The sequence below is a fragment of the Cardiocondyla obscurior genome, linkage group LG11, assembly GCF_019399895.1.
Source record: "Cardiocondyla obscurior isolate alpha-2009 linkage group LG11, Cobs3.1, whole genome shotgun sequence".
Classification (NCBI taxonomy): domain Eukaryota; kingdom Metazoa; phylum Arthropoda; class Insecta; order Hymenoptera; family Formicidae; genus Cardiocondyla; species Cardiocondyla obscurior.
Window position 1 is genome coordinate 645,672 of NC_091874.1, and position 26,739 is coordinate 672,410.

The 26,739-nt window shown below is 35.8% G+C and overlaps 2 protein-coding genes across 4 annotated transcripts in view; one reads left to right on the forward strand and one right to left on the reverse strand.

Annotated features, from left to right (window-relative positions):
* The window catches only part of Dh31-r (Diuretic hormone 31 Receptor), a 65,674-nt gene that overhangs the window by 3,192 nt on the left and 35,743 nt on the right, over positions 1 to 26,739 (forward strand). For all 3 annotated transcript variants that reach the window (XM_070663441.1, XM_070663442.1, XM_070663443.1), the window contains 3 exons: positions 10,821 to 10,898; positions 16,658 to 16,778; positions 24,892 to 25,002. In XM_070663441.1, the coding sequence (XP_070519542.1) occupies positions 10,881 to 10,898; positions 16,658 to 16,778; positions 24,892 to 25,002 (250 nt within the window). In that variant the 5' untranslated portion in view covers positions 10,821 to 10,880. The remainder of the gene's footprint in view (positions 1 to 10,820; positions 10,899 to 16,657; positions 16,779 to 24,891; positions 25,003 to 26,739) is intronic.
* Positions 17,139 to 23,429, reverse strand: LOC139106564 (UDP-glucosyltransferase 2-like). Its single transcript, XM_070663440.1, has 6 exons — positions 23,294 to 23,429; positions 22,156 to 22,707; positions 19,720 to 20,142; positions 19,063 to 19,294; positions 18,565 to 18,793; positions 17,139 to 17,835 (listed from the first exon to the last, which is right to left on the reverse strand). Exons 2-6 carry the CDS (start codon positions 22,558 to 22,560, stop codon positions 17,538 to 17,540), a joined length of 1,587 nt encoding a protein of 528 aa, XP_070519541.1. The 5' UTR covers positions 22,561 to 22,707; positions 23,294 to 23,429; the 3' UTR covers positions 17,139 to 17,537.

The following is a 26,739-nucleotide window of genomic DNA, read 5'->3' on the forward strand; positions in this document are numbered from 1 at the left end:
TTTTAATTGTCAAAACGTATACGTACATACACATAATTGGCTAAAATGAGATATTGTCTCTGCAAACTAGACGCGTGTTCGCTATCAAGATTTTAATTTTTTCTAATTTCACAGAGAGACTAGACATTTTCCCAATTAGATTAGAATAAATTAGTGAAAATTTATTATTAGCAAAAATACGAATTTTTTAGTTAGAAAAAGTAGCTTAAAAGCTTAAATTTTTTTTTTTTTCTTTTTTTTAACTCTGTCGAATTTTTTTCCATTTATTTTTTTAATGGAATTATGCAATTTATCTGTTCAACGACAATCAAAATAAATTAGAATAGAATTACTTTTTATTGATTAAATTGGACATTTAATTCTTGTGCGCCTTGCAGAAGAAATTAAAGAAATTATTTGTCTAATTATTTGCGAAGTGATGGCAGTAGGTGTCGAGAGCGGAAAAGAAAATAGAAAATTCAGACAATTTCAATCTAATCCTTCATCTCGACGATTACAAATTCAATTTCACAAAATGAATTCCTGCTCGCGAGTTTCCTGTTCCAATTAATTGCGTTTGTTAGATATACGTCTGATGATTTCTTCGTCTTCGAGAAGTAGCATTTTGGTGAGAATCACTCATATATTTTAAATAATAATTGGATAACTGTGCTTTCTGCTAAATTCATTAAATAAAAATTATTCAAGCATGCATAATAACGCCGTGAACGCTGAATATACAATTTTCCTCTTTTTCACGCCGTACATTTCACAGCTACTTTACCTGTTTTCTATTTCTTTTAGTAGCTCTTCCTACGTTCCTTCAGTCACACCCAACGCTTGAATTATATGTGTTTATCTTTATTTTAAATGCAAGAACTCGGGAAAGTACAAAATTGAAAAAAACTACGTGTTATTTCAAGAAACTTTGTTGCGAAGAAAATTCTCGAGCGACTCGGTTTGCGCTTAGCCAGGCGGCTGTATCGTACGTGCACATATTTCATCAGTTACGCGAAAGAGAACGTTCGCTATGACAAAGAGCGAGAAAGGGAGAGAGAGAGAGAGAGAGAGTGGTAGCATTTTCGTCTAATTTACGATGCAGTTAGGTGCTCGAGGAGCACTATGCCGTGTCTTAACTCGATAAATTTGTCTAGTGATGGACTATCGGTAGGAGAGAGAGAAAGGGAGAGAAAGAGAGAGGAAAAGGGAAAGGACTGAGAGGGAGAGAGAGCGAGTTAAGGGTCGTTAACAGTAGATCGTATTTGTAATTCGGTTTAATCGAGACGACAATAATCACGTAAGTGCAACCGTGTCCTATATTCGCCGCTTTAACGCAGGATAATTTTTAATCCGACGGCGAATAATATTACGACTGAATCGCGAATGTAAAGTGACAATTCATCTTGCCGCCGACAAACACGTCGGTGATAAGATGGATTACAATTCCATGCGCATATTCAATTCAATCGTAATATTATTTGTTATTATTCGGCGCCGTAGATAACACGTAAACAATTAGGACGAACATCTAGCTCGATATTTTTATGACATATTTCTTGTTGCGACGAATATTCAACGGGAATATTCAGTGGGAATATTCAACGAGTAGTTAACGGGAAATCAATTTATCGCCGATAATTGAACGGAATGCAATGCGCGGTAAATAAAACAAGCAAATCTAATTTGATAATGCTGAAATTCAAAATATGCTAAAAAATATTTAATTGATATTTATTTGAGACGTTTTTCCGGCTTGACGATCTTAATGCTTTTTATACGGTTACCGTTTGATGCTGCGAATAAAAGAACGAGAAATTAATTTTTTTTTTTTTTTAATATTTTACACGATTCAAAGAGGTAGTTAATTGTATGTAAGCTTTCTTGTTTTAACACTCGACGCTTTCAATAATATGCCGCGGGAATATATTTGCATGCATTAATAAAAATGAGCAATTTGACCGTGACTTTTCGATTTTGCGACGGTATATCTTGTACAATTGATAAATGTCACGTATCACCCTGTCCTCCAAATATTTGTCGGTACACGTTTAACCACTTGCGCGGGCAAGTTAATGCTTTAAACGGCCTTTGGCAAAACGTACCTATCAGCGTTATATGTTTGCGCACATGAAATGTGCCCGTGCAGAGGTGCCGGAGTGGTTTCGCGCAATTGCGTTCATAACATCTTCGTAAGATAGGTAAAATATGGTTGGTCATATTTTACGATCGACGCTTTACGCGCGCTGTGACATATGCTTACACGTACCTACATACGCGCCTCGCGCAGGCATAGGTGCGCGCGCGGAATAGGAAAAGAGAAAACGAGAGAGAAGACCACATTTATCTTCAGAGAATGAACGGCACAAAAATGATGTGCGAAAAGCGAGCTCTCAGAGTCCCCCCGAGATCCTCGTCGCCGTCGCCGTCGCGACCGTCGCGTCTCGTCGTAACGTCGCGCTCGCTCAACAAATCCATTTATATCGATGGGCCTATCGCGTGTATCGGAAGGACCTTCGACCGATGATGTGATCGATGTAGGATGCCTGATGCCTTACTGGGCCGACTGGGCGTGCATCCGAGCGAACGAGCGCAAGAGAACACACGCTTTCCTCCACCTCGTCTCGCATCCCTCGTCTCCTCGCACGGTTAATAGCCACGTCGTCGAGAGCATTATCGAGTGACCTTCCTTCTCGGCCTCCTCCACGGTTTTCGCTCTTCGCGAACGTACATTCGCGTACACGCTCGGACTTGGTGTATATAAACGAACGTTATATCCGGTGGTCCAGGTCATAAACGCGAAAATGTTATCCGATAGCTTGAGATACGCGCGTCAAACAATATCAAAGTGACAATCGAAAATAAGCTGTCGCACAAAATTGTGATTGCGACACAAGGCGCAAATAAAAAAAAATTAAAAAAACTATGCGGAGAACGTAAAAATGTGATTTTCACGTATGTCACTTTTCCCTCCGCTCTCCTCGGATATTTAATGCGTTAAAATATTCTTTTTATTTTACTCTTTACTAGAAGAAACTATGCACGTGCTATTTTTTAAAAGAGCCCAATTACGAATTACGAAAAAAAATCTTGCAACTTACCAATCTGCATGAGCTATCAGCGGAGTTGGAGTATTCTGCCGGTGACTGTAACATAAAAAGAAATATTAATGTAAATGTGTCAGTAAATTAATAAGATTATTAAAAAAAAAGGTAAATTTTTTTTTTATTAAAAATTTAATTTAAAAAAATTTATGATTACCTAAAAGTTGCTCCGCCGATGCAGGATGCCTATCCGAGGCCTGCTCCTCCACTCAGATGGGACGTGACGAGTCATCGTTCCGCGCACAAGTCACACGCGAATACCCCGACCGTGATTTTATTATCGCGAAATTTACTCAACACTAACGCGCGTTATATTTCGGTATTCCTGAAAAAGAAAATCCTGAAAATAAAAACAAGTTACTGACTTACCAATCTGCATACAGCGGAGTTGTAAAATTCTGCCGGTGTCTGTAACATAAAAAGAAATATATTAATGTAGACATGTATAATAGTCTAGAAAATTAATAAAAAAAAAATAAAGGTTTTTTTTTTAATAAAGATTTTATTAGAGAAATTAATGCTTACCTAAAAGTTGCTCCGCCGATGCAGGATGCCTCCTGGACCTGCTCATCCTCTCAGATGGGACGTGACGAGCCATCCTTCCGCGCACTGGGACACTCGCGAACGCACTCCCGTAAAAAGATAATCGTGATAAAGACGCCCGAATATTTTACGAACTCCCGGAACGACCGATGAACCGGCTGCGGTTCGTATTAATACTGTTATCGGCGTACGGCACTTAAAGTTCTCTTTAAACGATGCACAGCAGCGGAGATCCTCTTGATCTATGACAAAAAAATTGAAAAATTATTTTATAGATATGAAATTAATTGAATAAAATATTTAAAAAATGTTATAAAAAATCTGAGGCATTTAATTCGGAAAGAAAATTGATACTACTTACCCTGGGGTTGCTCCGCTGGGGCAGGATACCCTTCCTGGGCCTTCTCCTCCTTTCAGATGGGACGTGTCGAGTCATCTTTCCGCGCACTGGACACTCGCGAACATCCCGACCGTGATTTTACAATCGCAAAAATTATTCATCACCTCCCCGCGGTCCCTTCCGACACTCGCGTTTAGAATACAGTCAAAAAATCACGCCCGAATACTGTGTCGAACTCCCAGAACGATCGACGAACCAACTGCGACACGTGCTTTCCTCACACGGAAAATCACACGTGGTCTACGCACACGGAGTATCGCACGTACTCTCCTCACACGGAAAATAGGAAGGAGACGATAGTTCTCGTGCCGGGCGGTATTCGTTAAACGAAAGTACGTATTAATTTCGGCACGAGCACGCGGTCGCTGTGAGTACGTAGTCGTACATACGTTTGCACCACGTGACAACTAGAGAGAGACAGAGCTAGAGGGGGACTAGTGGGGGAAATATTCCTAGCGCGAGCCTACGTGCCGCTAGGTATTTCCCTCACTACCCCCCCTGCTGTTTTGTCCTTCTCTAGCGGTCGCGCGAAGCACACGTACGTACTACGCACTCACAGCGACCGCGTGCTCGTGCCGAAATTAATACGTACTTCCGTTTAACGAATACCGCCCGGCACGAGAACTATCGTCTCTTTCCTATTTTCCGTGTGAGGAGAGTACGTGCGATACTCCGTGTGCGTAGACCACGTGTGATTTTCCGTGTGAGGAAAGCACGTGTCGCAGTTGGTTCGACGGTCGTTCTGGGGGTTCGGCAAAGTATTCGGGCGTGATTTTTTGACTGTATTCTAAACGCGAGTGTCGGAAGTGACCGCGACGAGGTAATGAATAATTTTCGCGTTTGTAAAATTACGGTCGGGATGTTCGCGAGTGTCCAGTGCGCGGAAAGATGACGCGGAAAGATGACTCGACACGTCCCATCTGAGGGGAGAAGGAGGCCCAGGAAGGGTATCCTGCCCCAGCGAAGCAACCCCAGGGTAAGTAGTATCAATTTTCTTTCCGAATTAAATGCCTCAGATTTTTTATAACATTTTTTTAAATATTTTATTCAATTAATTTGATATCTATAAAATAATTTTTCAATTTTTTTGTCATAGATCAAGAGGATCTCCGCTGCTGTGCATCGTTTAAAGAGAACTTTAAGTGCCGTACGCCGATAACACTATTAATACGAACCGCAGCCGGTTCATCGGTCGTTCCGGGAGTTTCGTAAAATATTCGGGCGTCTTTATCACGATTATCTTTTTACGGGAGTGCGTTCGCGAGTGTCCCAGTGCGCGGAAGGATGGCTCGTCACGTCCCATCTGAGAGGATGAGCAGGCCCAGGAGGCATCCTGCATCGGCGGAGCAACTTTTAGGTAAGCATTAATTTCTCTAACAAAATCTTTATTAAAAAACAACCTTTACTTTTTTTTTTATTAATTTTCTAGACTATTGTACATGTCTACATTAATATATTTCTTTTTATGTTACAGACACCGGCAGAATTTTACAACTCCGCTGTATGCAGATTGGTAAGCCAGTAACTTGTTTTTATTTTCAGGATTTTCTTTTTCAGGAATACCGAAATATAACGCGCGTTAGTGTTGAGTAAATTTCGCGATAATAAAATCACGGTCGGGGTATTCGCGTGCGCGGAACGATGACTCGTCACGTCCCATCTGGAGGAGCAGGCCTCGGATAGGCATCCTGCATCGGCGGAGCAACTTTAGGTAATCATAAATTTTTTTAAATTAAATTTTTAATAAAAAAAAAATTTACCTTTTTTTTTACTAATCTTATTAATTTACTGACACATTTACATTAATATTTCTTGTTATGTTACAGTCACCGGCAGAATACTCCAACTCCACTGATAGCTCATGAATGCATTTGGTAAGTTGCAAGATTTTTTTTCGTAATTCGTAATTGGGCTCTTTTAAAAAATAGCACGTGCATAGTTTCTTCTAGTAAAATAAAATATAACGTGCACAATATAATTCTTTCGTGTAATACGGTTTGAATACGCTAATGCATATTTATTTCTATTCGTCACTTTGGTAGAAGTAATGAATTAACGCAAGTACAGGTCAAGTACTGTGCATTTTCAACCCTGTGTGTTGAAACAGCCTTTTTTGTACATACTTTTCATCTTCTTAAGCGCATAATTTTACATATTTTACTCATACGCATAATATTTGCATGTTTACCTATTCTTAGTCATATTTAGCAATTTTGCTTTTCCTCTTTAGTTTTGTTCTTTGTGATAAGTCAAATTGGTTTTTTTTCTCTCTTTGCAAAAGTATATCTGCATATAAATGGAACAAAATTATGCAAAAATGTATCTTCTGAGATCTGGGAAATATCCTTGAAGACATTGCCTCTTGTTAAACATTGCGCGAGATAACTTTGACATGGTTTAATACAATTTAATACAAAATATTTTCCGTTATATATATTTCATATTAAAGCCGATTGCGTGATTATTTTTTAAATGATTTTGATAATACGTAATGAGATATTAAAGTACATTAATCGGATGACCGCGTGTCGCACGAACCACTTTCATAATTACTTTTAATCCGCAGTTAAACTCATCCTTCTTTCGCACAATAACCGCGGTAATAACGTATAATTAATATTGTGTAAAATGTGAATCGCATAATAATAAACGAGTATTATGGTATTACGATACTTTGCAGTAAATAATGTATGTCTCTGACGATGCAGCTTTCGTATATTCCACGTACGATATTCGTCCCGCTGAAATTTCCCAAGTGGAGTCAGCATAGGATATGGTAAATATGTAGAAGACAATATATACCACACAAATTGAGTTCTGATACGATTGCTATATGATACTTGTATACAACGGTGCAGTATAGACTTGATACGATTGTATTCTGAATATACAATATATTCGTGCGTGGCAAACTGCTCTGACAGAATTTTCTCCACTTGCAGACGAGCTATTCTTCTAACTACGCTACTTTAATTGTAGGCAACGAATTCACAAGTCGTAATATATTGTAAATTTTAATACAATATATCGTAATTGTATATTTGAAAAAACTCTAATTTTGTATTGTGGATTTGTTATTTTTATAAAAAAAAAAAAATATTTACTTACGTTATTAAGAATTAATTCAGAAATGATAATTACTCAAACGTTGCTCCGGAAACACTTTATATACACTTTGATTTATCGCGAATCTCTATCTATAATATGAATAATTATTGTACAGGCGATAATTGTCAATTAAATCACTCAATTTTAATTTCCGTAATTATTTTGAATTGAGAAATTAATATAACTAATAATTAAAAAAAAAAAAAAAAAATTGAGTGTAGTGACGCGCGCGTTCTGTAATATTTTAATTTTTCCACCCAACACAGCGCTTTAATTGCGATGAATTTATCGTAGGAGAAGAATGGTCGAGAAATGCAAAGTCAAATCAGTATTGCCGCCGTTAATGAGATTGCTTTTAAAGGAATAGAGCCGCGTGTCATATCGCGTGCTGTTTGGAAGTCCATGCAAGTAATAAGCAGGTACTTTATATGTTGGCGAGATATTAACGCGACGGTGCTGTTTCCTCGATGAGCATTCGCGCGACAAACGAGACGCATCTTTCCTTGAATTGGTAACGCGAATGGGAGTTAGTGAATAACTTTTGTCGACGAAGTGCCGAAGGGCTTCCGTTAATAATTGTCATTCAAAGGATCTCGTCGCAGCGCGGCTAGTCATGTACGTTCGGACTACAGCTGGCTTTCGTAGCATATTGTTATAAAGTGCCCTGAATAGAGATACATCGACCATTGTCGTCGTCCTGCGTCCAATCCGATTTTCCTCGACCGCGGCGATCGCTTCGACAAACGATCGGTAATTCATAGTTAATTTTCAATAAATATTACGAACGTGCGGCTACGAATTGAAATTAAATTCAATTAAAAATCGAGAGGTTCGAGCTATCGGATATTTCGAATAAAATTCGGAAAAATATAGCCTAGAAAATGGGGTTAAGTTATCTATTGACGTTCTTGGGGCTCAATTCACTAAAATCTCCCAACTTTTCCCCGAGGCTCGAATAACTTCGCAACTATCGACGCGGCTAAAACGACCGTCGTTTTTCTTACTTTGTCCCTTCGTTGAAAAGCATATCCGTCGCTGTTCTCGGAACACTTTGTAAATAAACTTTGCGGTACTTTTAGCAGCAAACGATAACATAAAGCGTTATAATAAGAAGGCATGGCAGCCTGGCAAAATGACGTGACCACCGGCGATACTCTCGGATAGAGATAATCGAGCGGTGTGCTTCGACCTATATCCAAATGTCCATGAATGGCAAATTGAAATTATACATATTAACGATGCCGCGCGAGGTAACTGCGCGAAAATAGCTCGTCTTGCGACTCCTTTCGATGCCGTTCGCAAGTTTTCAAGCAATTTAACGGCATGTCTAATTTAATTTGTGTGTTTACGTGTCCATGGACTTAGTCGAGCACGGGGAGATCGATAATGGTGGACCCCGCGCTTAGGTTCGAATGATTTGTTGGCTAACTGCCATCGTCGTAAATTCTATTTTCACAGATACACGCAGATGCGCGGCGTGGTCGAACATACCGTGAGATTCGCAACTTGGCCCCGTCGGGCGGAAAGGATAGAAAATAAGAACGCGTCCTGTGAGAATTCCTTATGGAATTTCCTCCGCTAAAAGAGCTCTTTTCGTTCGCGTATCCGCCGACTTTACGTCGACTTGTAGCCTCCACACAAAGAGATATGCGTATACGCCGGCTCGCGGAGAGGAAGAGCTAGAAATATCAGACAAGATAGACGTTCGTGACAGCTATGTTTTTAGAAATAACATGAAAACTTTGTACTCGGGTGCTTGTATGCGTAACGGTCCATATAATGCGGATTTATATTTTCCAAACGTATATACATATATATGTATAATTCAAAGCATCGGACGTAAAGCTAGCTGATTTAATACATCGAAAACATAATGGACGTCTCATATTTCTAAATCCTCCTTTGATAATACGGCGAATAATATGGTAGGATAATTTAAATTTCAAACGCTTCGACGGTCAAAGGTAGCGCGCAGATTGCGCTACGTTCTACCGTTTCGTCATGTGTCCGCAATTAATCAGAAGTTCAACGACTGATAATTTAATAATGATTGAACGAAGGGAATTTCAGGGCTTCGCGACGAGCCATCGCGTCGACGAACGTGATGGCTGAGCACCGCACGAGCGCTGCATCTAATCGGTCGGATTTCGCCCCATCTTATTCGGTAGCTCGCGATTGTTGTGCGGATACAGGATGTCGGGTGGAGATAGATTCGTGTCGAAAATCGTTGACGGTCGTTAATGCGTAGGAGTTGGCCAGGCGCCAAATAACGTGCGGAAACCGCACAGCTTTTCGCGCTTTGGTACACGACGAGATCAAAACAGTACCGAACGCTTAGAAACACGAATAGAATTAATATACATATAATAACTAACGTGCACGATGAATATATCAGAAAGTTTTACCGTATATTTTAGGCTACAAAGTCTAAAAAATACAGTTAACGCATTTACAATTTTTTTTTTTTTTATGACTATTTTTTATTTTGTTATTTTTTTTTTTTTTTTTTTGAACTTTTTGCATAGTTTCTAAATTTTTTAGAATGCCGTACCAGAATAAATCTAGCGAGCAAAATTTATTTTTGCTTTTATGTTTTTATATCCGTTTATTAATACTTGATGATATATTACTACGTTACATAATGCACGCGAACGCAATACTTTTCGTTACTTTCAAGATTTTCACAAAAGTTAAATAAAAATAATACGCCGTATATTTTTCATCGACGTACAAGCTCCTTTTTGTCAATTTCTTGGTTTTATAAGAGTTCTCGATTAATATCGTGTCGCCTACGACTTTGATAAGCTGCAATCATTAGCTCCTTGATAGGGGTTGCAAAAAGTGATCGGTCTCTCGCCGATCAACGATGGCAAGCTATCAATCGCGTCTCTGACCTTCGCGATAGATTGCGCAGAATGGTTTCATCGAAGACTTAGTTTCATTCTGCAAGAAAGACGCTCTACCACCTACTGATCTCAATAGAATGGAAATTGATTCGATTTCCTCTGACGTAGATATGGGGGCTGAGTGTACATGCGAATGAGTCGCGAAGATATAAAATTGTACGCGAATGTATCGCGGTTCAATTGGCCTCGACGTTCGGGCAAAAATTAGAAACGGAGATCGTTTTTGATCGAATATTAAATTTGAAATAAGTATTTGATACGATGTCGGTCTCTATCTCTCTTAAAATAAATCCGTGAGACCACAAACACGACTGTTCCATAATGCGGTCGCTCTTTTTCCGCAGATCGTGTCTATCGCGCTACATTTATCACTTTGGCTTGGCATCATTAGTCGCTTCGCTTGAGACAGGGTCATTTTTATTCTATAGATCTTGTGTTTGCGTAATTAAAAAATAAAATAAAATAATGAAAAATTACAGTACGAAAAGTACTTGTAAATTTAGAAAAAAAAAAAATTTATTAATTAAAATATTAAATTATTTGGCAAAAATATATGAAGTATATGTGTGAGACATTATTTATTTCTCTATCTTTTTCTATTGCTTTTTGTACTTTCTTACATTTTGAAAGATTTTTATAAATTGTATCTGCAACTTTTTAAAATATTAAATTACATACAAGATAATTTTTTTTAATAAAAAAAATGTCTTAGAAATAATAAGAAAAATATTGTTTTTTCAAGATTTGAAATTTATTATTAATATTTCTTTTCTGTTGTTTCAGATCCTTTGTGGTTTCGACATTGACATATTTCATCCTTGTAACGTGTCATTAACATCAATCATGGAGGCGCAAACTGAGGTAAGTTAATTTTTGCAATTTTCGATAAAGGAATGCGGGAGTGGTGACGTCAACGTTGCGCGAGCCACGTGTACCACCCGCTTGTTTATGTATCTCACTCGTACACAGTTCAATGCAATATAAAAGAATTTATATGTCGAATATTATGTCGAATATTATGTCGAATATTAACTTTGATCTATGACGAATTTCTAACCGATGAATACGTTGCGGTACTTGTCGATTAAATCAATCACCTGTATTTTACATAATCAATCTAAAGAAATTAATATAATTCCCGAGTGGAAATTAATTCCCACCGTTACCTGATAATTAGCTAGCCAGTTCGTGGTTCATCTCGTGGCTGTGTAGCAAAACTGTCTAACACTGGGCCAGAAATGTAACGCTCAAAACGTCTAGATACACGACAATTATTCCTGTCTAATAATGAAGTAGAAAAGCCAGATATCTAAACGTTTTTCGCCGCGTACTTATTTACTGTTGTGTGCTGCCGAATTCGCCGCTGGGCCTGCTGATCGTCGCGGTAGGGTGAGTACGTACGGGTGCTTACATCTGGCCGGTGGTCTTCGCGCTCCAAATTCGCAAGGTGGAGAACGCGCGGGCGGCGGACGACAGGAACCAGTTTGCTCGGCGATTTCGGCAGTCGAGCGAGCTTTGCGTAAGGTCAAAACAAAACAGTAAACAAGTAGGTACGCTGCGAAAAACGTTTAGATATCTATTTATATATCATGGTCCACGCTGGACAGTGACTAGACGACGAAAAATTCTCTCAGATTCATAAGAAAATGTAACGCTGTGCCAATTTCTTTTATCTCGCTTGAATTCTTTTTTATTAATATTTCATCGTTTCAACGATATAATGAAGCTGGAAATAATGCATTATGTCAATGTAGTCCGTCGTATCAAATCGGCTTTCAGACGCGGTCGATTAACCGATATTCCCTTTTCCTCCTCCTTCTATCATTCAACGGGGTAGAATCCTCTCGCGAGCCCTCGAATCGAAGGTACTCATCAATCAGCAACTCGACAATGTGAGATCTTGAAAACGATCGACAGGCAGGGGGAGACGTGAAGATAGATCTGACATTTCCTTGAACGATAACGGAAGTCGAGCTATCAGTTGCTTCAAACTTGTCGTTATAACTTGCTATCGTCTCTTTTTTTGCAAAAGTACTACTTCGCTTAAATATTTATTTATGCCGCCAACCTTCATTTCTTATGCAAATTATACACAATGACTAAAGCATAACACTCAAGATTGCTCGCAAAAAGTAATACAACCGTGAACTGCGTCGACGTTATATTAGTGATCGCACTTTAACATTGCACGTACTTTGCCGCGTTGAAAACATTCATTGGATTATTTATTGTAAAAACAACGTTTATCCGTATTTTTTTTTCTAAATTACAAGGTTTGCATATTACTTTATCTAGGAATAGATTAATTTATTTATTTATAAAAGAAACATAATTTAACATGTGCATCAGAAAGAAAAGAAAAATTTATTTTAAAATTAAAAAATTTTGTTACGTTTATAAAATAAAATTTTTTATAAGCCCTGTGATATAATATTGACAGAAATTTATTACTTTCAAATACAAAATAAATGTTTTTATAAACGTTTAATACTTAAAATTTTCATTTGCGAACAAGAATTATTTTGAGAGAGAAAGAGAAAAACACGTCTCGAGATTAAAATTTTTTGTGAAAAAACATTTCTGATTATTAAAGAGTATAAGTTTAATTAGTTTTATTAGTTTTATGAAATTTTTTTGAATTTATTGAATTGGTCCTTTTGAAAATTTTTTAATCAGTTACTTACAATGTTATTTGTTTTCAAACTTTAATTAATTTATCGGTACAATGTTGTCTATTATTCATTTTTATAAAAAAAAAAACAAAGTTTAGTTTAAAGCGTACACCAACCGGCTTTAAATTGGAATTTTATTCATTTATAAACTGGGTAACGCAAACGGAAAACGATAAATCACAGTTATACGTATACCACTTGATGGAACAATGATATACATCATATTTTCCTCATTAAACAAGAGATTTTACGAAAACACTTAATATAAAATTCATCTTGCTTTTTCCGGTGTTTTCATATACATATACATATATACAAATTTAATATTATGTTATAAATTTGTACGCGAAAAAAAAAGCTGGGAATAATAACGGTATAATTTTATTATTACTTGATTAATATGTTATTCTTATAATTTATTACTATTTATTTATTTTTTTCTTTTCTTTATATACGCTGCAGTATTTGTCTCTCTTTTTAGCGTTCACTTTAAAAGAAACACAGCTGTTTTATGAAAGCCATATTACTCGGGCTTGATGGCAACTTTACGGGTGTGTTCTGTACATACATATACATACATCTATATTATTACGAGCATCCATGCTAAAAGCAACGGTCAATTTTTAGATGGTAGCAATACTTACTATTGTAGCGTGCACATAGCATGCTCATAAACGTAGACAGCGTCGACATAAGATAAAAGCGTGATCTTGTAGAATGCAGGTCGTCACGTACTGCAACAGACAATGATTGCTATTTACTAAATGTATTAGTTTATTGCTCGTAAACATTTTTTTTATAGGCTTTTTAACCACAATTAATTTCTCGATATTATCGATATTTATTTCGAAACAAGAAAAAGAAAGATCTATTTTTTTTTTTTATGTTAATTATTTAATTTTCAAGTTTGATATTTCTTAAAAGTAATTTGCTTACGTGTAATGTATTTTTTATTGGTATTATAAAAAAGAAAAAAAAAATTTGAACAAGAATATTCAGAGAGAAATACAGGTGAAAGATTCGCAAGCGTTAGACACCGTTACTCGATACTCATTCAAATCAAAACTCAGAATGGATCGCCTATATTTAACGCGACGTGTGTGCGGTGAAGAAATATGGGTTAAGGTTTTTTTTAAAAAAGCGTGATTGCCTCGGCATTGAGTTAGCGGCACGACCAGGGTTAAAATAGAAAAGCCTGTTCCATAATTGAACATCGAAATCTTGTTACTTTCGGTTTTGATCTCACCCAATTTTATTTTCGTTTTGCTTTGGTTTTTCAATTATCATCTTCCTCTACCCATGTATATACGTAGCGCACTTTTAATTATCAAAAGTCCGGAGGGCAACGCGCATTATCTATTGTAACGGAAAATAATACGCACAATGTGAGGCCCGTACTTTAGTTTTTTTTTTTTTTTTTTTTTTTTTTTTTTAAGAACTTAGTTCGTCAACGACGATACTTGAGGAATTTCTTAAAAAACTTTTAACGAAGCGACGGAATCGCGGTGTGCGAGAATACGTTTGTGTTGAATTGTTTTTCAGTACGACTTACATTAAAACCATTAGCGCGCATTTACATCTTGTTTTACTTTGCGTCAATTTTAAAGCGACCGGCGCTTTTTTACATCACATGACATGAATATCTTGTTTCACTCAGGTGGTGTGGAATTACTGCCATAAAAATGTTCCAGCGATACGTGCGCTTTTTTCGACGCGGCGTGAAATTTCAGTGAAATGTAAATGCACGAATCTTCTGGTAAACGGGTGTGTATTTAATTGAATATTAATTGACGGCTCACTATTTACCGGGCTATTTGGTTTAGGGATGCCGTGTCACATTTATCAGATATAGGAATCGCTGATTTTTCCTGAATAACCTAACCATCAATATTTGTCGTTCGTATTTGGTGAGCGTGGTTTGGAAATGGTTTACGGACAGTTTATAATCGAACGCGGTGATAGAGGAAAAATAACATTACAAATGCATGCGCTCGGCAGAGATTTTGCGTTTTGCTTTCAAAGAAAATTAATATGTTTGATATTTTTATGGCAAACCGAATTGAAACAACCTTAATCGCAACACATGAACAATAACTTGTTTTCCGTAATACTAATAATTTTATTGCACCTAATGTTTTTAATTATACCATTTATGAGCGTTTATGAATATTTTATTAAATTAAAGCTCGAACAAAGAAGATGCATTTTTTAATCTGTGTTGAAAAAAAGTATGCAATGAATGTTTCATTGAAATTCTATATTAATAGTTATATTAAACGAAATAAATTGTGCGTTACGTAAATAAGTAATTGCTTTTGTGCATCCAGATCTGCTAGCTCGGTAATCCGTATATAGCATTCATCCACATGTGACATTACCGCACAAACTAACTAATTAATGAATAAGTGGCGTTTTTGCTGACCGGATAATAAATGTACGTACTGCAAAACCGATAACGCCTATCAACTAGACTATATGCTTATTTACGACGTTATGAAGCGTTTCAATAATAAATTTTTATGTTGATCGCACACTTTGAGCTGTAACAGTGCTAGGAATTACACGCACAATATTAATATCGTCATTTAATTTCTCTGTCTCTTTTTCTACGTTAAAGAAAACTGTTTTACGTTTAATAATTTTCGGCTGTGAACTACGGATCTTTAAATACGATTGAAATATACATTTGGAGATTAATTATATTATCATTTCTTTATTAGGATGATTACAGAAACTACTAATGATCGATTTAATCGACGAATCCGTCAATTACAGATTCACGATACAATACATAAAATAAATATTCGACATAATATTTGTTATAAAATATTTGGCGTATACATACATTATTTTACAGCGTGTTACCTGTGTTGGGATGAGATACATCGGGCGGGCGGGCAGTCTCGCGTGATTTGTTGATGTTATGATTCCCGCATTCCTCAATCGAGGGTTGAACTGTTGCACACAATTAGAGAACGAAAGAGATACGAAAGCACATACGCGATCGAGACGTACTTGTATTGAACTTGGGAAAAAATATATTTCATTCAATAATATTAAAGTAGATATTATTTTAACAGTTTATACATATCTGTGTTTCAATTCTTAATTTGATATGATGTAAAGTAACGTGTGATAAAATTTCGTAGAAATCGCATAAAGAATTCTTTTTTTTCTTTTTTTTTTTTTTTTTTCTTTTTGTTGTGATAAATGTTTATGTCACACGCAATGCCATACACTTGAACAATTGAATTTAATATCTGAAATATGGTGTATAGTACTTGTTCATTTTGACGAACTTTTACGAGTGTTCTGATTATGAGAATTGAAAGGTTCTTCGCTTAGCGCGTACAGCAAAGCTTTACCGTAAAACGTTCTGCTTCATTATTTCATGTCGCGATACCTCGACCGGATGCAATAACGTTCATTTCTATGCAATAAAGTTATTACGAGTCGCGTCGTAGTCCAATGAAATGATTTCCTCAATAATGCCTTGAAATTTCTAACGGCGAGGATTTATATTCCCCCATTCCCTACAAAGTTTCGCAGTCACGTTTTGTATGATGAAATGAAGCGACGATAACTTTCACAAGTAATCGACAAATTGTTGGGATGTTATAATGAATATATCGTAAAGCTAATATCGTTGAACGCAAAAACATTCGGGATGCAACGCATACGTAGAAGCGGCAAGAACAAAGCGCGGAATGTCAATTTTCATTGATAATTAAAATATTTTCCATGCCACTTTTTCATTGCAAAGTGCTGACAAACGTGAAATAATGAAGGCTGCAATGCGTTCGTGTTGCTGGCTGTAAATCGTGACGCATGTTAAATAGCCACACTTTGCACAGTCAAATTATGCCGTAACGTGTACTGGACGTTTATTACTTATCTTACTCTTGCGACTGCAATTCATTAATATTCCACGCGTCATTTGTTAAACAGATGCCTGGAAACTCGACGGTGGGTAGCACGCTACTCGAAGAGGAATTTCGTCGAATTCTGATGGAACGTGAACAAGAATGCATGAAGCTGAAAGCCGCGAATACGACGTTGGCGTTACCAGGTAAAATATTTTTCACGTTTGAAAATAAGCGAAATCGACTAAGCAGGAGCAAAAATGACGACTAAAGTTGCGCATGGAGCACATGCAACGCGCCTTTATCGTATGCAACGTGATATATCGCGAATTTTATCCAGTCCATTTGCTTCATCTTGGTGCTCGATCAGTTAATAGTGATTGACATTAATATATCGAATTTTTTGTTTAAATTAGATGTTTTATCTAGACAAAAAATTCGATATATTCATATACTATGTAGCCTATTGACCAGTGATAAGGAAAACGAAGATGTTAGCTTTTTATTCATGCGCGTAAATTGATGCATACGCATATTTATATTAAATAATAAAAAAAAGAAATATATATAACAAACGAGCAATTAAAAATTTATTCCGTTTACAACGTATGTACATTGAAAAACAGATATGGCATTTGCTGCGACGAGCGGCGACGGCGGCTGGCGTACGTGACTTCTCCCACTTTCGGTCGCCGAGTGGGGGGAGGGGGGGTGTATAGGCCTCGTTCTCCCTCAGTCCTCTGTGACCGGTGATATGTGACACACCTACGCGCGCGCTTTGTGTGAGATTCGACGCACACCACGCAAAGATCACGTACGCCAGCCGCCGTCGCAGCACCACGAACGCCATTCCTGATGGTAAGTGTACAACGTTAAATAAGAATATTATTAATCTTAGTGGATTTTACAAAATTTTTTTTTCTACATATTAGAAAAATTAAAAAAAATAAATTTCTACATCGTTATCATTTATTCTTCTTTGACTTTGTTGCTACGCTATCTTTTTTAACGCCAGGACGCGATCCGAACACGAGTTTCTTTAATTTTCGGAGAACAAACAGCGCGGTAAAAAGCACGGTAGTTATTACGGCGAATATCAAGGCGTAAATGTCCAATAGATGATATTGCCACCAATTGAGATCAAGGGCTGGCGATTGAAGTATGTTTCCATATTTTGCGACATACTCCACCCAGAATACGGCCATATCCGAAGCATTCGTCGGTCGATCGAGGAATTGTTTAGACAGCTTTTTCACATTTTCACTGAAACGAGAAAGAGAAAAGTTTCTTAGCGATCAAATAGCAAAGTTTATATTTACGGGCAAAATCAGTTACGGCAAAACTCGGAAATTTGAAACGAGCAGCATTTTAAATTGCGTCACATTTTTATTTGATATCGGTTCGTGAAATTTGGATTTTTTACTATTATAGAAAGTTCACATAATTTTTACATTTTTCCTGTCTTTTTATCTATCTTGTTCAATATTGGTTTTAGTCTAAATCTGTATGCATAAAATACGTTTTGTGCAGATAAAATGACTAAAGAATTTAAAAGCATTACCGGTTGATTAGAATCGACTCACTATGCATTGAAGGGTAAAGCAAGATTTGGTTACAATAGAAAGCACACGCTCTATTTCCGCGATATGAAAGGCGCAACCAGTTGTGGATCAATATACGAGCTAATAAGATTTAAGGTTTGAATTTTGAATTTTGAAAAATCTTTTAATAATGTTATTGCATAATTTACATACTAAAATAACGTTGCAAATAAAAAAGATTGAATAACTATATATAAATTTATCGATTACTGAGCGTAACGTTTTTTATAAATTTTTTCTTTCGTAAATTTAGCACAAATACCTTCTGTATTTGTGATTTATTTTATTTAATAATACGATTTTATTTTAATATGTTAAACTTAGTAGACAATTGTATAAGATTTAGATTTTTTAAATATTAATTTGTGCTTTAATATCTTTGAATACTTACTAGTAAGAAGAATCCTTTAAAATTGTATTTAATGCGGAAGTTAATTTTTCCTCGGTAACTTCTTCCACTGAATTAAGCGAAATAGCCACGTTTTTGTTGACGTAATTTTTTATGTTGATGCGTTGATCGCCAAATAGAGGAATGCCAATCATAGGAACTCCAACGTGAACTGCTTCTTGCGTCCCAAGGAGCCCGCCATGCGTAATAAAAGCTCGAATGTTTTTATGTTCTGCGAAATTCATAGGAACGTTATTTTTTTTCTTTATTCTAAAAATACTACGCTTGGGAATTGAACGAATGCATAGCGAACGAACAAATGCATAACGTATGATTAGTTAATTTATATGCAAGTATTATTGCAATATGCGTATAAAATCTGCGAATTTGTTAAAGTCATGATGATAACTACAAGTAAATTATAATGCCGTGAAACGAAATTTGTCGTTTTAACCATTTGATACGTAAATTATATTAGTGTAACCGATAATAATTACATACTGAGAACGGTAATCTGCGGGAACCAGGATTGCGTCATAACATTCTTCGGTAATCCGGGCAATAGTTCCTCTTTTTTCGCAATTTTCATCAATATACGAACCGGTGCAATCTTCTCGAAGGACGCGTAAATTTGTTGGAGTAGTTCTTTCGGGAAAGTTTCGATCCTTACCATGGAACCAAAAGTAAAGTAGATGCAACCATGTGTGCTTTCATCCAGCCATTTTTTCACTTCCTAGATGCATACATTTTGAGAAATTATTATTTGCAATATTAAGCAATTTTTATTTTAATTTTAATATTTACGAAGTTATCGTATAATATGGTTTTAAATGCATGGAATTTTGAAACAAGCACACTTAAAGAATATTGCTTACAAGATGATATAAGACGTATATAAAAAACTGTATAGCTAAAAAAATTTCTAATTATTCGCTGACGAACACAGTCGTGTTTTTATAATTGTTCCAATGTGATTTTACATATAATTATCAGTGCCAAAGATTTTTTATTATTTTTAATGAATGTTTTATGATAAACGTTAACGATTCAATTTACTCTTATAAATACCAGTATTAAGAAAAAGAAAAAAATTAATTTATTAAAAATGTACTTAATATTTTTGCACATAAAAAAAAAACAATTCTTGTTTAAACGTACCGGTGACAGTGGAGTATTGTCGTCTCTGACATGTAGACCGCCGATCTCGATCACGTTAGTGGTCAACGGTCTGATGCCGTTCAACGAGTAATGGGAATTGACTAGATATACAGATACATCCTTAAATAAGTCGTTGATATGCGGCAAATCCAACCCAAAGTATTCCTTTACAAGCGGTAGTTGTTGTTGATTCGTGTAATAGTACATTTGCCAAGTGAGGTAATGTTTCAAAAAGAAATTTGTTAAACGTTCCTTGAAATTCATACGTTGGCTGAATGGCGCAAAAAGGCTCGTGACGTAGGCAGGGTTCATCGGATTGCCGGACAGGTCGTTAAGCCAGTCGTGAAAAATGCTGGTGACCGTGACGACTAGGGGAACTTTGAGATAACGGCCAAAGGCTAGGAAGCATGGTGCCACGAACGACTGCGCAACATAAGTCAATCAATTAATTATTTGCTTAATGAGTAACATCTTGTAATTACGCGGTCGATATTGAGTACGCATTTGCGAAGTCGCGCACTTGTTTTGCAGGGCGTCTGGATCACGATCATTTAATAATACAGTTAAGTTACGGTCGGGCCTTGACGCGATATCGCCTCGAGATAACACTCGCACAGAGGAGAAACGAATTACCGCTATGACACATCGCTGTACACGGTGATGAGAAAAAAAATAGATATGACATTCATATCGAGTAACAGGCGCAAAAGCATTGCCCTGAAATATAACGTGCTATCAAAATTGCTGGTTTTACGAAGTAAATTTATCAGGATCTGTATTTAACAGTTTACAGCTGTTCATTTTTCGCAACATTTTCTATGAAAACCGTGTTTTTCAATCGCCTGACCAGTTCACTAATTAACTGTTTAATTATACACATTGACGTTGATTGTGTTACTTCTCTCGAGATTGGAAGGTAAAGTCTTTATGTTACCGGGGTAAAGTTAACACGTAGCTAATTTTTGCACCGCGGATTATTCGTCATTTCGCATTTAATTATTTAAAAATAAACAAAAGCTCGTTAGAATCTCTAAACATTGTGATATTCATTGAATGAGGCAAATTGAATAATGCAACAAGTATCATACAATTCATATCGAGATTCAAACGTTTTCGATTTACTATATTGAGTGTGGCAATTTCACGTGTCATTACATCTGTTCGTTATAGTTGCTCTTTCTGCTTTATTTTGTTCCTCCTTCTTTCTCCACAAAGTGTGAATATATGTATATATATTTAACTGTTCCATTTAAAACGTAGACAGGGGAAGACGGTAACGGTACAATTAGCACAAATAGACTTGTTTAAAAAATTGTGTAATTTTCTGTTGTAACTCTTCATTTAATTAATTATATTAATTGATATGCATATAGTCACAGCCGTAATGCAAATTAATTAATTAAAATTTCTAATTTGATTTATTAAATCAAGATAGACATTCGATTTAACCAACTTATTTTAATAAATTATACAGTCTTTCCGGTATATCATTGTCATTTTAATGATACACATATGTGCAGTAGAATAATATGACGTAGTATTTGCGTTCAAACATTTATATTCGCGGATCATATTTTAATGTCTGTCATTCTTGCGTTACGATATCTGAAATATGATTTAAGATTATATATAGCCGAATGTTGTGCAAACGAATAGCAAAATTTCAAAATTCGTGAGGCGGGTCAGTTAACGAGAAATTTGACTCGAAGAGCTGACTGATGAAAAAATATTGCGAAAAATGCATAGCTATAGAAGATTTATTGCCTTGCAACAATCAGCAATTGTGATGTAATACACTGATTTATTTCGCTATCCAGGTATTATAAGAGAGCACTTGAATTAATAGCTTAACGATGGCTTCAAAATTATCATTATAATTATCATTATTAACGTAATAGGGTAGGATTTTCTATGCCAAAAGTTGCTTTCTGGTCTAAAACGGTGCAGCTTTAATAAAATCAAACAGCGCGTTGTCTGCCGTGCGTTATAATAAATATTTAATAATTAATGAATAATTAACGACTTGCCATGTTACAGATTGTAGCGCGAGTCAGGTAATTAACATCTCGTTAAAAGCGGTAATAATTTCGTTTAATGATGTTATGTTTGCTTTTAATCCAACCGCGTTTATTTAACTTTATTAATTATCTTTGCCTATATTAAAAATCAAGTTTTCTTTATTTGTGCAATTTCTTCCATTACTATTCCCGTTTATGAACAAAGTTTTTATCGATTATTTTATCACACTTCATGTGCTGGTATTATCTTATCTTACATAGTAATTTTATAAATACGAACAAAGTTGTATCAGTCCTGTTTGCATTCGAATTATACTGATTAGTTTAGATAATTATGTTCCCCAAAAAAAAAAAAGAAAAAAAAACGTATAGTAGAAACTTTACTATTCTATTAATAATATTATTAAAATAAATTTACCTCTACGATAACTATATCATACGGTGGATTTTCATGCGGTGAATTTTTGATCAACTCTTGCATTTTTGGGTGGGCCAACAGCCTGCAAACAGAGGTCCCGGCCATCTCAACTAGACTGTTTATAGACGTGCCGCCAAAATTTGATATATCCGCCGCGGTGACATTATTTATGACTTGTGGAAGAGAGCCTTTTAGACTAATATCTTTGTAATTCGGTATTGGTTTTTCTTGCGGAAACTGCGTGACCACGTCTACTTGATGACCGCGTGCCGCCAAATCCTTCATTAATGCCTCTTGTGTGCTCCAATGACTCTTGCCATGTAACGGGAATACACCGAGAATTCGATAACTAGTAATTTGGTTGCAAGCCAAAATCACGAGTAGAACTGGTAGCAATGTCTTCATATTGATTTCGTAATCTTGCCGTGTGCCAATATACGTTAGTTACGATACTCTTTGCCACCTTATATAATTCTTGATATGACTAGTCAGCGCTCGTAATTGTGCAACTACAATTATTGACTACACTTCATCTGCGAGAACATCGGTTAACTGAAAAAATAAAATAACAACATTTTTTTATTAAAGACGAATATAGAACTTCCTACAGTGTATTTGCAATAATAATTTACACATTATACATTATACGTCATAGCGAACGTTAAATACATATACACATATACATATGTACGGAGCCTTTGGTCGATAAGTCGTATGCATAATTACTTTAAAGAGTTTGAAATGTTCATTAGAAAAAATTATTATATGTATAAATGATTAATATAATAATATTAAATATTATCTCTGTCACTACTTGTTCATATAATCTACGTACAAAATGCATAAAACTACAATGACGAGCTAGCAATGTGTGCTATAATAATCTATGCAGTCATCATTTTTGCGAGTATGTGTGAAGGTCATTATAAATTGAAACCAAAGCCGTAGGTAAACTTGATATGACAGCGAGAAAAATTAAAATTACCGGAACGTATGCTATTTTTATTACTTGTAAAGGATCAATCTTTTTTTTAATTGACAATGCCATATACCCAAACTACTTGCAACAATTTTTTTAAATAAAAATTGTTGACAAATTTACGTCGAAAAATTAATATAGAAGGAAGGTTTTACTCACCATTTGATAATATATGATAATATTGTATTACACCAGTGAAAGAAATGATTGAATGCAATGTTGTCTAAGGTTTGGTAGAGAGTGACTTTCACAACTTCGTTCCCAGTCAGTGGAATGTGAATACTGACTTCTCCCGCTACAGAAAAGATACACGATAATGAAGATGAGTGGTGGTGGTAAAATAAACGCCTCGAGCCATGCATTCTGGGCGTGCTGAAGTCCATTTGCTCTCAAGTTCATCCGAAAGAAACTTCTTGCTCGAAACATTCTTTAGTAACACACTATTTTTATCTGCGAATACGTAGCGTGTGCGTACACATGCATACGTAATTTTGCAAAAGATGCAATCGAGAGAATTTTTGTAAATTTATCGCATAACAACACTCTTTTGATCGTATCGAGAAAAGACTTAATCGGCAATTGATAAAAATATTTTTACAAAATACATAATGCCTTGAAATAGATTCTGATGTAATATGTCCAAAGTGATATCTGTGTTGTATAATATGCTCCACGTGAAACAAAGACACGCTCTGAATCCGAGATTTAAATGTTAAATTCGTGTGATAGAAAGAATGAAATGAATTTTTGTAACGTAAACGGGTGCAGACGTTAATTCTGGAAAAAATTGTTTTATTTCTGTAATTTTAACTTTACAAAATGTGCGGTTTTTCCAGCTTCGTAAAATTCGAGAAGAGAATGTTTCACATAGCTTTTTCCGTCGTTCTTTTTTATACGATCGCGTATGTGCGATTCTCTCAGACTAGTCATACGAAAGAAAGTAGAAAGTGATTTATTTTCAATAAAAGTTGGGGCGGAATCGCAAGAGATCTCGGATGAAATCCAGGTTATCAGCGTTTCTACGAAACTTGGATCTTGTGAGCAAATGCAAACTTTCTTAGTTTGTAACCGCGACGGAATCCCTTAAACGTGATTTTGCATTAATACAGCTTAAAGTTAGTTTATCTTTTCTGCATGGATTTTGTACCCATTTTATCCATTTATATGGATAATATACGAAATATCATTAAAATAAAAATTAAAAAAAATCATAAAAAAGAACATGCAAAATTAAAATAATAACAACGTGATATTTTTATGTAATATCTTAATATTTTATATCAATTAAGAAAATGTAAAACTTTTATTATAATTCACGATATATCATTGAATAGCATAATTCGATCATATTTTATGTACGTCTGTAATAATTTTGCAATGGTTCAAATCAGCTTTGAATGTGTTTTATCCTGTTAAGTGGGAAAATTTTATGACCCTCTTGCAAATCTCCTATATGTAAGAAGTGTGTCTTTTATGCGCTAGAATATGTTCCTAGATTTATAGTGATCATGTTACGAACAATATGTTACGAATTGTCTTTTTTTACGACCGTCATAAAGTATGAGAAAATTTATCCAATTCGCTATGGTCAATTGATGCGGCAATATATTTTTTTATGATGCCATTGCTATGCAATTTCTTATATACATATAGAAATTTAATCTCAACGCATTGTCAAATGTTCTAGCGTTTTATGAGGACATTGTCTATCATCCCGTAATAATCTTTTACTCACGGCATTATTTTTCTTTTTTCAGAACCATACTGTCGACTCACTTTTGACGGATGGTCCTGTTGGCCGAATACTCCGGCAGGATCAACAGCTTATATACCATGTCCTGATTTCATCACCGGCTTCGATGCATCGCGTAAGTACACGCTTGCAATTGTAACAATGCGATAACATTTATCATTCTGTCGGTTTATTCTTTTCCTCATAAACGATTAGCTGTTATTAATGGATATCGAATGACTAGCGTGATTTAAAACTACTTGCATCAGAGAGATATATGTTTATGTAACTAATAAATCAATTATCTTTATTTATATAACTTTTAAACGATAATTTGAAATGTCACATCAGAACACTTCAAGTCTTTCTTATCTTATATTTTTATCTCTCTTTCTCTTGTATTAAAGATAATAATGAATGATTTGCATTTTTATATGATTTTATAATACATTAACTTAATTATCGGAATGATAATCGTCGCAAGATATGAACAATAGATAAGTGGCTTCAATATTATAAGTAGGGGCCCCTGGTAGGAAAATCTTGCCTTGCGAAAAATCGAATTCTTTCTGAATCAATGTGCGAATGTAATAATTATGATACGCGTCCTCGGATTTAGGAAATTGAAAGGAATTAAAGAAACGGTTGCAAAAGTACGCGATGGTAAGCTTGTGACTGACATCGAAAAAATAGGAGTCCTTGAAAAATCTCGGTTTACTATCGCCAGATCCTCGCACTTGAGCTCCCACGTTATATTCTCGTGCTTCTTCTTCTCGACGGCGGTTTCTACGCGTAGTATAGGCAGCAATTCTGGCGGAAATTGTTTGGGTTCTCGGTAGAGATACCGATGCAAAGTCAATTTTCCGATTCAGCGCAGCTTCTCATCGGCAGTATTGCCTGGTACCTTTTAAGTCGCTCGTAGATAAGAGTCCTTCAGTCTGCAAAGACTGTTTTAGTTGATCGTAAATCTTGGAGCTAAACGGACGACCGAAATAAACGTACCTTGTACGTATATACATACATCTTTGCTTTATTCTCTCGGCGAAACTTTCCACCTTTGCTTCAGCGCATTTAAATAAAAACTTTTATCCGGCTCATTCGATTACAGGAAAGTGAAAATCGATGCGGAACGATAAACGTCTTAGTAAAGGAAAATTTTCGCGTAGATGTTCTAAACGCGACACGGTCACTGCGCGTTTAGAACATTTACTTCTGAAATATATACGATGTGCAAAGCACAAAGGAGATCGAATTCGCGATGAAAACAAAAAAGGTTTTTGTTATCCAGCACGAAAGCTCTGCTCCTTCGGTTTTCGGTCGAGCGTGGCACGCAACTTGATGTCGTTCGTATGCAACTAATTGCAAACGTCACTCGCACGCACTAATTAATTGTCGCTCGCACAGTCTCACACAATCGGTCTAACCGGTTGGATTTAAATAAAATCTCGTCAAATTCCGCTCGATTACATAATGTTTCGCAATAATTCTTTATACATATACGAACTTAGGATCGCTGTGCTGCGGTTTCCAGCGCATTTCTTACCTATGCCCGTTCGCTTCGATCAGAAAATTCGCGAAACGATTGATAGCAACGTAGTTGAACTTGTCAGAAGACTATACAGAATAGCGAAAGAACGATCAGGTGCATTATCCTAAAATGAAAAACTATGAAAGTTTTCTCATTATTGTAAACTGTATTACAAGTTTGCTTATTTTTCACTTCTCATTTATCTCTCAGGTATATTATACGACACACACCGCTATAATGGTAAAAATAATAAAGCGATATCTCAGTTGAATGTAGAATCAATTTTCCTTTAAAGAAAGAAAATATTAACTGATATGAGAACGAAAATGAAAGATATTCTTTAAG

Bases quoted from the DNA above. Each gene is read 5' to 3' on its own strand.
- LOC139106564 (XM_070663440.1), bottom strand. From the start codon at position 22,560: ATGAAGACATTGCTACCAGTTCTACTCGTGATTTTGGCTTGCAACCAA. The intron at 20,143-22,155 runs GTAAATTTATTT...TATGTTGCGCAG, and splicing joins ATGATATAGTTATCGTAGAG to TCGTTCGTGGCACCATGCTT. The intron at 19,295-19,719 runs GTACGTTTAAAC...GTATGCATCTAG, and splicing joins ACAATACTCCACTGTCACCG to GAAGTGAAAAAATGGCTGGA.